The sequence below is a fragment of the Monopterus albus genome, unplaced genomic scaffold (assembly GCF_001952655.1).
Source record: "Monopterus albus unplaced genomic scaffold, M_albus_1.0 scaffold31.1, whole genome shotgun sequence".
Lineage (NCBI taxonomy): Eukaryota > Metazoa > Chordata > Actinopteri > Synbranchiformes > Synbranchidae > Monopterus > Monopterus albus.
Window position 1 is genome coordinate 846,691 of NW_018127911.1, and position 13,940 is coordinate 860,630.

Sequence of the window (13,940 nt, forward strand, 5' to 3'; positions counted from 1 at the left end):
TATAATTAATTAGCCTACTTTATAGGCCTGCTGCTAGTAACTGGCACAGTAGTCTCAGGTTCTCTGTGTACAAACAAGTGTTGACACAGGGCCCCACAGTTCAGTAATACTACTAGACCCTTCTTAATTGATGTAGAGGCCTATACAGCCAATTGAGATGCAGTGACGCCAGGGTCTTTGACTCCCTTAGGGTGAGGAGCTGTTCACTTTTCCTGCTTGGAAATCTCCATATAATATAAACTATGTTTTCACAATCAACACAACTGAGGCTATGCTTAGTTTTATTGAATGCAAAAGGCAAAAAAAAAGAAAGAAGGAAAAAGTACACGTTTAGAAAGATGTTGAATGACAGCACATCGTCTGACAAACAAAGCAATGACATCATAGTGAATAGGTGTGAGATCACATGAACAAACTATACAGTATCATTACAGATAAACCTCGGCCTTAAACAGCCAAAAGCAGGTGGACAGAGCTTTCTGTGGACAAATCCTTCTGATAAACAGAAAAACACTTCTTCACTCTGTCATACTATTTTACATTTTCAAAGACATGTACTAACAGTATATGCTCTCTTTTGGTCATAAACATCCCCTTTAGTTGAAAACAAAGCACCATGGGGGTCGATTTGTTTTGCTGGAAAAGGGTACCTGTGCGTGGTGTTGAGTTGATATTCTGTTGCAAAAGGAACATGATACTGACACCAATGAAACTCTGTGGTGAGTCTCTTACCCGTATGCGGCAATATGAATCTGCACTAGTCGGCCTTGCGTTATGATGTAAAGTTTCTTCTTTTAATAATAGAAAAAAATAAATCTAACAAAATGACTGGCCTAATTAGAACATGTTGCATTTATATATGAAAGACAAATGTACTGCTAATAACACACTTAGATAATGTTTAGTTTGGGTCATTACACATTTGTGTGACAAAAGAGCAAAAAAATGCACAGACATGTTGTAAGTGACAACCATTATAAAACAATGTGGCCATTTTTATGAACCAGGCATTAAATTACAGTGATGCAAGACTAATCACAAATCTACACTTGGTATTAGGGATGCACTATGTTACTACTTTTTGGTACTTCAGGGAGCAAAAATGCCTTATAGTTTCATGAGTGCAGACATTATTAAGATGTGTAGTCCAAGTATAAATTTAGAATTTAATACAGTCAGTCAATTACTGTATGTCTTGGATTTCAGTAATATTCCTGATACAAGAAGATGAAAGTGTGAGTGTACATTATCCTAATATACTGCAAAGATCCTACAAGGTGTACTGTATATTAAAAAGAAAAAATAATACTGAGCTGTTCACAAACCTGCTGTGAACCAACAGCAATGTAATGTAAAACACTGGTTCTCAACATGTTTTAGCTCGAGTTAGGTCTCCTTGTAAAGCCGTTCTACAAGGAACCAGTGGGTTAACTCTGAACATGATTTTTCTTTTCACTGTCAGGCAGTTTTACTTAATTATTGGCACAAATCTTGAGGTTACAGTATACTGTATTTCATGAGAAAGAGATTACAGGCTTTTTTCACACATCCTACATTATAGCTCAGATCATCTGCAGATGTCCTGATCCACCAATCATGTATTCTTTAAAATCACTTTCTCAAAAAGGGTTTTGAAAAAGCTGAAACCACTTGGCTTTGTTGAGCTGAACACACACGTATTGTGTGGCTAACGCTAGCTGTATGTCATAAATTTTTTGGCCCTTCATAGTTTCACGTACCTTAATATACAAACTGTTTTACCCACAGAGATGACAAAAACTTGTTCTTTCAAGTACAAAAAAGCCTCCACATATACAGTATGTTGCTTTACAATCGCCTCATTGCACGTTAACAAAACACACATAAGGCCACACATCAACAGGGTAATGCAAACAAAATTCAATCTGTACATTAGTTAAAAACATTCAGTGCTTCAGTGTACCAAGTAAAATATCCTAGCATTCATCCTGTCTCTTTTTGATGTTTGGCACATAGGAAACGAGAACAACGCTCACACATGCTTTCGCAAACGTGACAATCTCTAGAAACACTGATGTAGTAAGCATTTAAATCAGTCTTCAACACTGGCATACATTCCAGTTGTTCATAATCAAGGATAGGAGTGCAGTGAAAAAGAAATATGAACAAACATAAAAATCAATTGACTGCCATTGCAGGTGTTTGAATCTTCATGGATACGTACAGTGAAGTGCAACCTAGGATTGGGCAGGCACAACTTTTTTAGGGGTGGCTGGCTTCTTGGTTTGCCATAAGTGGTTGTGTATTGTCACTGCATCCACACTGGCCGACATGGTTTTAGCTGGTATCTGACTGAACTGCTTCTTGTCTGAGTTGTACTTGTAGAGGCCGTCGATCATCTTGCGTGTAATGCTCTTGGGGCCGATGCCAGTCAGCTTGTTGATTTCTTCTGTGTCCGGGCAGTAAGTGTAGAGAGATCGGAACTGGCAGCCAGCGTCACGAAACAAAATCAGGAAGTTGTTGGCTCCAGATTTCTCCATTTCCTGTAAAGGTCAGGGGAGAAAAGCTCATTAGATAAAATATGAAGGTTATGACAGCGAAAGGAAGGCACAGGTTTTGGTGATATTTGACTCTCATGAGCTATTTAAAACTATGTTTACCCAAGTCTATGAGTAAAATATTGAATTTTAAAAATAAAGTTCTCTGAGTAAACAAATAGTTTTTGTACACAGTTCCTGTGGTGGAGCATAAGAATATTTTTTGTGAATCACTGTGAGTGTCAGTGAAATTGAAAAAAAGTGATTCCATCAGTATAAGAAAATAATTTCAGTCATTTCACTTCGCTGGTTTTCCCAGTCAGCTGTACAGTGTATAACACAGTATGTTAAAAGCTACAAAATCTTACCTCCAGGATCTTGTTCTTTTGCCCCTCGTTGACCTTGCCTGCTAGGCAGCAGTGGGCCAACGCATTCTGGATTATGTGCTTGTTAGATTTGGCACTGGGCTCCTTATATAGCTTTGGTCCTGAATGAGAACATAGGACAGAACCTGAGGGTGAGACTGTTGTTATGGCGACTACTCAAGTTATGTCAAAGAAAAGGCTTCCCTCCCTATTTTTGCTCTGTCTCTTGATAAACCGAGTATGAAAGTTTTGACTGGTAGTATTTTTCTGTGTTACCGGTCAGTCTGACAAAGGAATATAAGATGAGAAAACAGTATTCATGTCAGAAAGACTGTTCACACAACAGACAATTTAGCATTACGAACTGTGTGAAGGGAAGCTCTATCAAAATGGATGTATAAAAAACTAAAAACAGTCCTTAAGTATTAGAATATACTGTAATGTTAGCATTTAGTACTTTTATGTTATACATATTTGATCATTTCAACATTTGCATGAAATACTGTACATATTCTATAGAAGAAATGTGCTACGCTGGCTGACCGGTGTACTCTGTGTTGGATGTAACAGAGGAAGTTGTGGATCCGTTTTCCCAGTCCTTTTCTCCCTTCCTGCTGCTGGAGAGGCTGGGGAGGAAGCCATCAGCAGAGTCTGGCCTACAACACACAGACAAACACACATTTCACATTTATGCGCGGGTGCTGCTCATGAACACTCAGCCAATTATACTGTAGAAAGGGTAGGAAAATACTGTACTGCTTACAAGCCAAAAGATACTTTGAAATTCAGTGCCATCTCTGAAAATTAACCAATCCAGCCAATGCAAAACACCAGCCTTGTAGCATTTCTCTGGTGTTATTTTGCCACCCTGTCTAAGTTACGTTTGCAAAGATTTATCTATTACTGTGCTGAGACTGTGTGATCTACTTCAGCACACACTTTGGATTTGAACTCAGTTTGGTTACAGTCATTAGTAAAGAGCCATAGCTCACAAGCACAGGCAATAAGTGAAGCGATGTCAAACAGTCTGGTGCAGTGAATGTCAAAAAAAAGAGGCCAATCATTTATAATGCAGCACTTGCCATTTACTTGCTCTTTTTGTGGACTGCAGCTGCAATATATGTCCCCTCTAAACATCAGCATCCTTGAACAAGTGATCCGCAAACAGCATTTTTTCCACTGAGATTACAATCCGTTTAAAACCCAGTGTGGAGACAGGTTTTCAGTGTAGGATTAGGCTCAGGACAGTGTGAAATGCCTTAAGGTTTAACTGTCAAGCAGAAAGTAACCTTCTTGGTTTAGGAGAGCTCAAAAAGTAGAAGAGACTACCACAGGCTAAACTACGGTAGCACTTCTTATGTGATACAGCAGGAAAGGAAACAACGACAAAGGAAGATAGGTGGAATACAGAAGAACTGTTAGCCCTGAAGACTGGAATTATTCTGGAGAGCCTGACTAAAAAGCAAAGAAGGTCAGAAAATATCCCCATTACCGCAAATTAAAAATAACGGGTAAATATAAGTGTAGATATAAATATAAGGAAAGTGTCTTTCTTCAGCTGTTAAGGCAAAACACCTGCCGTGTAATGTGCTGGGCCAGAGGTGAAAAAAGCTCGATTCAATCTGAAGAGAATACCCCAGCACCAATGTGTGCACGTACTCTATATGCTACACATGGTTTAATGCTTATTTACATGGTCTCGTATCTGTCTAGTATCAGATTCAGATGGTGTATTGTTCTCAACATGATCAGTGTTGTTCTTTTGGTGGCACTTCCAAGATTTTCACACTTTTTGACTCCTGTCTTGATCTTTACGTAAACAACAAAGGGGCATGAATCCACTGAGACATTAGTACTTACTAAACACATCACACTGCTATGTTCCTGACTGAATCAAAATTGTGTGGATATGAAATCAATGAATAAAACCCTAGAATCATCAAACTTTGCACTGTAATTAAAGGCCTTCACCAAATTCCACTTCACTATATTTGACATGTTACTTCAGCATTTAGAGACTTCGTATAATAACAACATCTCACCTCAGTGTCCTCTTCTCAGACTGAACGCTGTCGCTGTCTCCCAGGTTGAGGGAAGCCAGGGACAAGCTGGACACTGAAAAGACACATTGGCATGAATCTGGGTGTGAGACAATGAGATGTGGCACAGCACAGCACAATTATACTGTCGCCACAAAAGACAACATCACCGGGCTGTCCGCTGCTGTCCACTGTGTTTTACGTCAACCCTCTTACAATGCAGCCTCAGTGCTGTGACTATGACAGTGAACTCGTGCACCCAGTCATACACATAAAAGCCACATGGACACAGATAGATTAACAACAATGCCTATCTATTTCCATGGTTACCTGTGGCAGCTCGAACAGGGGTTTTGGGGGAGTCCATGCTGTCGCGATGGATGGACTTTGGCCGGCACCGCCTCTGCTTGGCCCCGCTGGCTGGTCGAGGTTTAATGACGGAGTCCATGTCCTCCATCAGTTTGAGCTGCTTCCTCCTGAGATATTCCTGCTTGATGAACTCCCTCCTGGCCTTGTCTTCCTCCTTCCTGATACGCTCCTCCTCGGCTTTCAATCTGAACAGACAGAACAGAGGAGTGGAAGGGGAGTAAATAATTTTATATATAATACTGTATACATTTTACTTACACGTAGAGTTATCTAATTTATGTCTCATTTCAAGATATTGAGAACTGTGTACTAAAGCTGAAACGATTTTTTGATTAATAGATTTGTTGACTGATGGGAAATGACTGACAACAACTATTTTGGTGATTGATAACTTATTCAAATAATTTTTCTAAACAGCTTCTCAAATGTGAGGATGTGCTGTTTTTCTTTGTCTTTTCTGAAATTAATTTGAATATATCTGTGTTTTCACTGCTGGCTGGACAAAACAAGCAATCTGAGGATGTTAAAAGGAAAATGTGGCCAAATGTATGTGTAATGTACTTTACTTTCTGCAGTTTTTCTTGTCTCTCTCTCTCCACAGTCTTTTACATCACAAGTTAGGGTGAAAAAATGAAAATCTGACTCTGCAGAGGCTCACATAACAAAGAAAAAAAAAATCTGACTTGGCTATAACACTAAAAATTAAGCAATTATAAACACAGCAACGTTTAAGAAGCGTTCTGTCTTTTTGTTCCTGTACAGTAATTTCTGACTGTATATGAACTTGTCCAGATGTATCACCATACCGAGCTTCCTCCTTCTTCTGCTCCAGCTCAGCTTCCAGCTGCATCTTCCTCTGCTGGCTCTCCTTCTCCCTCCTCATCCTTTTCTCCAGCAGCGCAGCCCTCTTCTGGGCCATGTTCTCCTCAGCCTTTCCGTCCTCCTGAGCAATGAAGAACACAAAGTCAGCCACATTATAATCCATGGAATAAATGGTGTTCTAAGCAGAATAAAACTTCTGTAACATTTACTGAATATTTTACAGAATATTATTGTTTGATTTGCTGTTCATTAAGCAAAGCTGACAATTCTTCAAGCTGTAGATAAAACATGCTGAGTTGAGAGTTATTACTGTGTAGTACTACCTAAATCACTTTATTCATCTAATTTGATATAAGGAACAATGAATCCAAAACCAAAGCTGTTATTGTAAAATGTTGGCTCTCTTTTGTATATTTAAATGTGACAGGAAAAGCTGACAAAGGCAAAGGTTTTATTAAATGTTACACCTTATACACACTCTAAATGTGTTATAAATATAAACTCATGCTTACTACACCACTAAAACTACAAATTACCTTCACATCTAGTTGTTACAACATAGGAATACCAGGCTGCTAATTTTAATATAATTTAATATTTCAGCTGAACATCCTTTGCTCGTCCCTCACTATCCACCCTCACAGTCTATTCGCTTTAACACTTCTGCAGCCTGCAGTTCAACAGCTGTGCCTGAATTATTCAGAGCCCCCGTTTTCTGACCTACATCAAAGCCCAGACTGCAGCTAGCAAGTCATCTTACAACCCATAAATAGGGACATAACATATACATAACATATTCTGGCTTTGTGCAAATCCACATTTCATTAGTTTTAGAAAGAGAAGCTGCTACGTGGTCTAGATAATGGGCAGAAATGAAATGAATGAAATGACTAAAATGATCTTTATGTAAAACACTGACAGAAATCCTTTGGAACAACACCCTACCTTGAAGAAGAAACCACAGCACATCTTCTGTTCCTCATCCAGGCCTTCCACATTACCCTGCTGCATCTCCAAATCATCATCATCAAGTGTCAGGTCCTCCAGTGGCTTCAGTACTGACAGAGGAACCTCAATCAAGCTGCTCTTTGCTTGGCCTGACGCTTCAGGTTGGGGAGGAATCTGTGTTGGCATTACTTTGAAGGTTTCTATTACAGGGTGGGCCAGAATCTCAGGGAATGATGACTCTATGGTAGGTTTGAAATGTACAACTGGCTTCTGAACTTGAGCTTTCTGGTCAACTGTTCCCATGTCAGTGATCTTAGATGGGCTGTCAGCCCCTGTTTCCTGGGTTTTGGCCATTGAATCTACTTGTTCTCTTTTGGGGGAGTTTGGGAGTGAGCTGGCTACACATATACTGGCAGGCTCCCTCTCTGGAGAAAGATGGGAATCAATCTTTTTATCTCCATCTGGGACTACTGTCTCTGAACTGGTGGGTGCTGGTTTCTCCCCCATGTAAACAAAGGTACTTGCCAAAGGCTGGCATGGAGAAAATCGGCGTAGCCTTGGAATGCTATCAACAGACTGTGGGGCTGTTAGGACTCGACTGTAGGGGGCCAGCTTGAGCTCACTGGGCCGAGCGGTGCGGGGATTACGTGAATGGAAAGAGGCAGATTTGCGTTTGATGCTGGTTGGAGAGCGATGGGTGAAATGAGGGGAGTCGACGGGAGAAGAGGGTCCTGAGGATCGGGTAACAGCTCCGGCTCGGCTGTGTTTTTGTGTCAAGGGATTTGTATGTGGAGGAGGGATGACCCACGCCTGCTGATGTTGTTGCTCCCTCATGGCCATGATCACTTCCTGCTGCTGTGCCAAACGCTGCATCTCAGTCTGGAGAAAGGCTAAAGAATGGTTGAGTTTCTCAATAGAACGTGTGTACTCTGTGAGATCCACTTCTGTTGGTTGAGCATGACTTTGTCCACCTTCCTCTCCTGCACCAGGTGACTTTGTCCAGCAGGAACCTGTGCTGCTTTGCTCTGCCCCATCAGGTGTGTCTGCCTTGCTCCTCCCAAATGTAAAGGTGGGACTTGAGCTCACTGCCTTGCCTTCACCCTCAGTTTTCCCTGCTTCCTCTCCACTAGCAGCCCCATCCCCTTTTCTCTTTACCACACTGAGAAATGCTGAGTGACCCATCTTTTGCCGATGCCTTGTAAAAGCAGCTTCCACTTTCTTCTTCTGTGCTTCAATAGCTTTTCTTTTCTCTTCTAGCCTCATCCTCAGCTGTACCATCTCCGTAGCCATAACTTGAGCAGGGTCATCGGGTGGAAGCTGGACAGGTGTTGATGATGCTTGAGCAGTAAGGGGCGGTGTGGTTTGTTGATGGATGGGGCTGTGCTCAGGGGTTGGAGCCCAGGAGATAGATAATGGGAGGCCAAACTCAGAGCCCTCAGGAGTGGTCTTGATGGAGCTGCTGCTGCTCCTCCCTGAGTCTGGCGCTGATGGATTTAGCTTCCTCAGCTTCTGTTCGGCAAAGCTGGTCATCTTCACTGCTGAGGGAGATTTACTCTGACTGCTCGGGCAAGGGCTTGGCGTGTCCATATCCAGGTCCATGTTCACAGAGTAGTCTTTCAGAGAGGAATCCTCGTCCAGCATGTCCTCTGTTCGGGTATGGATACCAGTGTCCACCTCAGTGGTGTCTGTGGTGCTCAGAGTTCCTTTGGAGTCTGACTCTGACACTGGCCCCAAGCTACCAACACCAGCCCTATGGTCTTGACTGTGCAGGAAGAAACCACTGTTGATCCCCTCCACTGGGGGCCTGCTAGGACTGTGGATGATCTGAAGGGCCTCCTCCATGGAGGGAGGTGCTGCCATGTCACTCCCATGCTCAGTGGGATAAACTGGCCGGCCAGGCTCCATACCAGCAAGGCTGTCTGGGCAGCCCTCCTCCTCAATGCCGACACTCTGACCATTCACTGGCTGGAAGGAGAGATTACGCTTCATTCCACGAGGCATGTGATGGACCTTGAAACCAGAACCATCATCAGTGCTTACGGACCTGACCATGCCACGTGTGGATGAAGGAGGGGCAGAGTCCTCTTTGTCAAAGGGGATGTCAAAAGAAACTCCATAAGGCCCAGACCTAAAAAAAAACAAAAAAACAAAAAAAAAGAAACTAATCTCCAAATACTTTTTAGGATTTTTCAGACAAGAGCTTGAAAATTTTGGCAATCATGATATAATCTTCTTAATGCCCATGGGATAATTAATACATTTGGGGATTGGATATTTTAAATGAACAGCACAGCAACACTACTAACCTTTTCTCTTTGGGCCAGGTGCCAAGGTTGCCATCAACAAACGACATCGAGGTTGACCTCTTGATTTCTCCTGGATGACACAAATATGTCAAGTAAGAATCCACACAAAAGTTATTGTACCTATGAGTAATCATATTTTGATATTTATGCCTATTGCTAAAATTATGAGAAACATTAAAGAAAGAAAGAATGAAATCACCTGAGTTTTGAGGCTGCGGTCGCAGCGGCAAACTAGAGACAGAACGTGACAGACATGTTATGCATAATAACATACTGTATATATTTTATTGTGCATGTTAGCTTTAATTTTTCCAGATAAGGAGCTATACATCTTATTTGGTTTAATCAGTCTGATATATTAACATTTGTGAGTTGTCCACCAACCAGAATAAACTACTGGCCAATGAGCTCCACTGGACTGGAAGTGAAAATACTCTGCATTTCACACTAAATTCTGTAATTTGGGCTAACATACCTGGGTCTTTCAGGGCTGGGCGGCCTTTCCATGAAGCTCCTCTTAGTTGCCTTGGAGATGGGGATGGTTGGCAGACTCTTCAACAAGGATGAGGTATCTGCAGTGACACAACCGACACTAATGCTCAAACTGGGCTTTCACAATAGATAGCAACATAATACTGTACTTCACTAATTATTTTGCTTTGTGTATGTTTCACATAAAATGCACCTAGAGGTACATCTACAATTACCATTACTTCTTACACTTTGCACCACTTTGTTCTACACATGACACCGATGTTGTTATTGCTACTATGAATTCTGCTGTGAGGTCAGATATTAAGACTTGCCTGTGCCTTCATTGTCCAGCGTTCTTGGTTTTACAAAAGACGGCTTGACTACCTCAAACCACCAAAACAGCTCTGCCATGAACACCAAGTAGTTGTTCTGGGGGAAAAAACCAAAACACAGATTAAACATATGGCATTGTGTTGTCACTCAGCTCAAAGATACTTTTAAGAGGCAAATGGCTGTTGTCAGGAGAAAATTTTGAATGACTCAGTTTCTTTATCCTTTATCCACAATACCACTTGTCAAACAATTGTACTGTTTTTCCAGCAGGTGGCTCTGTTGACCCCTACAGATAACCTGGGGTGATGATCACATTCTGGATGTGCTAATCTTCCACTCACATAATAACATCAATAGCACCTTTGGTAGCAGTGAGGAGTCATTAAGGCATTAACCTAATTTCTAAAATGGAGGTCAGCTATTTTTTCTGTTCTCAGTCACCAGCATACAAGCCACCAGCCAAGTTAAATTACATCAGGTAAGAAATGTCTGACTACTGTGCAAGGTCATGTCTGCACCAGAATTAGGTCAACAAATAGCAGGAGGTCAAACTGCCTGAGGAGACACTGTACAACATTTCAGCTGTGTCTCTATTTAAGTATTTTTTGGCATCATGGGTCAAATAGCTGTGCTCGTTATACATGAATACAATTCTCTTCAAGGGAGAAAAATAAATATCAGATATCGTCAATCAAAAACAAGTTATACTGCATGGGAAACTACATTTAATCTCTAGCAAATTTTTATCCACTTTAACATATTTCAAGAATCAGTACTTGATTAATTATCAGGCCGAACTGAGTTTTTGAAATGACAGTTCTGGCACTCACTTACAGATGCACACACACAAACATATGTATATATAAAATGAGTGTAGTGAAGCAGGAACGACCTTGAGGAAACACGTCACCTCCCTGTCCTCAGTCCAGGAAATCCAGACAAAGACAATGCTGCATTGCTCAGCTCTAAAAATATCTGATTCACTTCATCAGCAAAAAAAATATCTCACACACACACACACACACACACACACACACACACACACACACACACACACACACACACACACACACACAGATCATACATACAGTACACCACATAAGCCCCAAACCTCAGCCCAAAAGCACAACAGGGGGTAGAGGCAACTAACACCAGTAACACTAGCCTTCCTTGGATGTTACTGCAGCATTTTACATTTTTGTTTTTAGTTCACAAGACAGTATGCAGAGCTGCAAAAGCCTCAAAATGTGTGTCTGCTGTGACATAACCCGCTGTAGGTGTGAGAAGCAGTAGAACACATGATTACCAAAATAAGTAAAGTAGAAAAATATCTATTATCTGCAAACTGAACAGGTGATTATAGTTTTTCAATCAGACAATTAAGGATGTTCCATCTTTTCCATCATCCTTTTCAGTGTATTTTGAGTTAAATGTGCCTTCCCTATGACTCTACCAAACTGTCGGTTACCTTTAGGTGTGTCCAGCATGTGAAAAACTCCTTGGTTAAGATGAACAGAAGAAAAAAAGAGTTAGAAAGAAAGATGAAATAGAGAGAGACAAAGATCCCCTTTGGTCCAACCTTTCCCAGTTGGTAGCAGCAGCGCAACCTGACTTTTCTCCTCCCATCTGTCCATCTGACCACTGCTGACACACTGGGTGTGAGTGTTATCGCTTATAATAATACTACCAGTCAGCAGTCACACACACACTCACTCAGATCCCTAAAAAAACCAATTACCATATCACCACAGCGCTTGTTTCCACACTGACTGGCATTACTATGTTGTGGGCTGCCAAGTCTGTGGCATTGCCAGATCTGGCTGTTTGGAGATTTGAGTGTCAGAGTGTCAGAGAACCAGAACCTGATTGGTGATTACTAGTGAAGAGCTCAGGGTTTAGGGTGGCGGAGGAGAGGAAATCCAATCTGCAGGGATGGGCACAAGCAGCCCCCTCCTCTGTCCTGCATGTATTACACATGCACAGGCTAACACATTAATTGGTATAATGTTTATAGACACTTGCATGTAAAAAATGTGCATGCATAAAAATGCATACAGCAGCTCATGCAATGATATTATCTACTGCAGCAAGACACAGGGCCTAGCCACTCACTGAGCATTCACAGGGAATTAATGTCAACAATCACTGGGCCAGAGGGTTCTTCAAATCTAGGTCCTGCAGCCAGACAGGGAGATAGACTCACTCCCAATCTGGAAAACCCACTCTCTTGATTTACTGCAAAGTTTATCAGCCTGTCCTCAGTTGCCTGTTGAAAAACCTGGTCTTACATTGCATTTCTATAAGTGGAAAAACTTCAATCTCTAAAACAGGCCAGACACAGGATTAAAGGGTTTTACAAGAGTGAAAAGAACAATCATTACTTGAACTTCATAACAGTCTTGCACTCCTTACCAGATGGTGAGCTAGGCCCTGAACCTTATGCTAATGCAAAACCCACTGCATGTCACACTGGGTATATCAGCTTGACAATAATTTGTCTGTTACTTTTCTATTGTTAACATTAGCTGACTTGTTTTTGTCCCTCTGCCACTGTAACTTTGTGAATTTCCCCATTGCTTGACAATAATTTGTCTGTTACTTTTCTGTTGTTAACATTAGCTGACTTGTTTCTGTCCCTCTGCCACTGTAACTTCATTTTATCTTATCTTATTTAAACAGAGAAATGTGTCTCTAATATAGTCACAAACTGTAAAAACAGCCACCGTCGTTGGAGGAATTAGTTTTTTATAATACTGCCTGCTACTTTTGTCAGGTAATACCTCAAAGCAGAGCAAATATCCTTCATTGCTGACATCCAAAAGTCAGACTGTAAACAAATGCTGAACTAACTGAGAGACAGCGTATGAATTTCAGTAAGTATGGTTAGTGGCTTTTTTGGAGCAACCTTAGGATGTTTGGTAAAAATCGCCCTGGTAAAGCAGAAGAAAATGCTAGTGAAAACCTAAAGCTAGTGAATTTCATTTTGCCTACTTAGATGCTAATTTAGATGCGCTGTTAATCATTTAATTGAAAAACCAGTAAATGGGAGTAGGTTGACATGATTTACTATCCTGGTGTCCATTAATGAATGGCCCATAGTAATGTATGTGTTCTGTGGGTCTTTGGGGGTTGGGTACTGAGAGCTAATCTATTGTCTGTGCATGCTGAACATTACGTGTACTTCTCCAACAATCATACAAAATGTTGCGGTTTATGTAAACTTCCAGTGAAACATACATTTGTGACATATGTGCAGTTTTCTACAAATTTAGCCACAAATGAGCACATGGATTTTGACACAGAGATGCCAGACAGACTAGTGTGCACGTGTGTTGGCTTGGAGATGCTTACTCAGCTGTCAAATTCTCACACTGTGAGTGTTCACGTTCAGTTCCAGGTTTCTACACATACAGTATCTGATGTCTTCAGATGACTAATAATAAAAGTGATGTTTCCTTTAGTACTCAATTTGTCGGGTTTTGCGTTGCTCAGCCAAGAAGTCAAATGTATGGGCTTTAGCTGGTGTCAATAATGTAAGATTTACTTATTTTCAACTTTGCAACAGTATTTTGAAGAAGAACTGGTGAATGAACACTTTCAGCTAAGTGTGATATTTGTCATGCTGTGCATATCTTTGTGTTTGTCTGCATGTATGCTTCAGTGATGGACATACTTTAATACATTAAGTTCCTAAAAGATGCTGTCGCTCTTTACTGCTTTGCTCTCTGACTATTTTAAACTGGGTTATCACTCCTCTTCATCTCTTCT

General features: G+C 41.1%; 1 protein-coding gene across 2 annotated transcripts in view; it reads right to left on the reverse strand.

The window, feature by feature from the left end:
* Positions 1 to 272: 272 nt before the first annotated feature.
* The window catches only part of camsap2a (calmodulin regulated spectrin-associated protein family, member 2a), a 37,963-nt gene continuing 24,295 nt past the window's right edge, over positions 273 to 13,940 (reverse strand). For both annotated transcript variants that reach the window (XM_020596640.1, XM_020596639.1), the window contains 11 exons: positions 10,172 to 10,268; positions 9,841 to 9,937; positions 9,565 to 9,596; positions 9,366 to 9,435; positions 7,057 to 9,187; positions 6,096 to 6,232; positions 5,251 to 5,474; positions 4,924 to 4,996; positions 3,425 to 3,537; positions 2,885 to 3,003; positions 273 to 2,522 (listed from right to left, as the gene is read on the reverse strand). In XM_020596640.1, the coding sequence (XP_020452296.1) occupies positions 2,217 to 2,522; positions 2,885 to 3,003; positions 3,425 to 3,537; positions 4,924 to 4,996; positions 5,251 to 5,474; positions 6,096 to 6,232; positions 7,057 to 9,187; positions 9,366 to 9,435; positions 9,565 to 9,596; positions 9,841 to 9,937; positions 10,172 to 10,268 (3,399 nt within the window). In that variant the 3' untranslated portion in view covers positions 273 to 2,216. The remainder of the gene's footprint in view (positions 2,523 to 2,884; positions 3,004 to 3,424; positions 3,538 to 4,923; positions 4,997 to 5,250; positions 5,475 to 6,095; positions 6,233 to 7,056; positions 9,188 to 9,365; positions 9,436 to 9,564; positions 9,597 to 9,840; positions 9,938 to 10,171; positions 10,269 to 13,940) is intronic.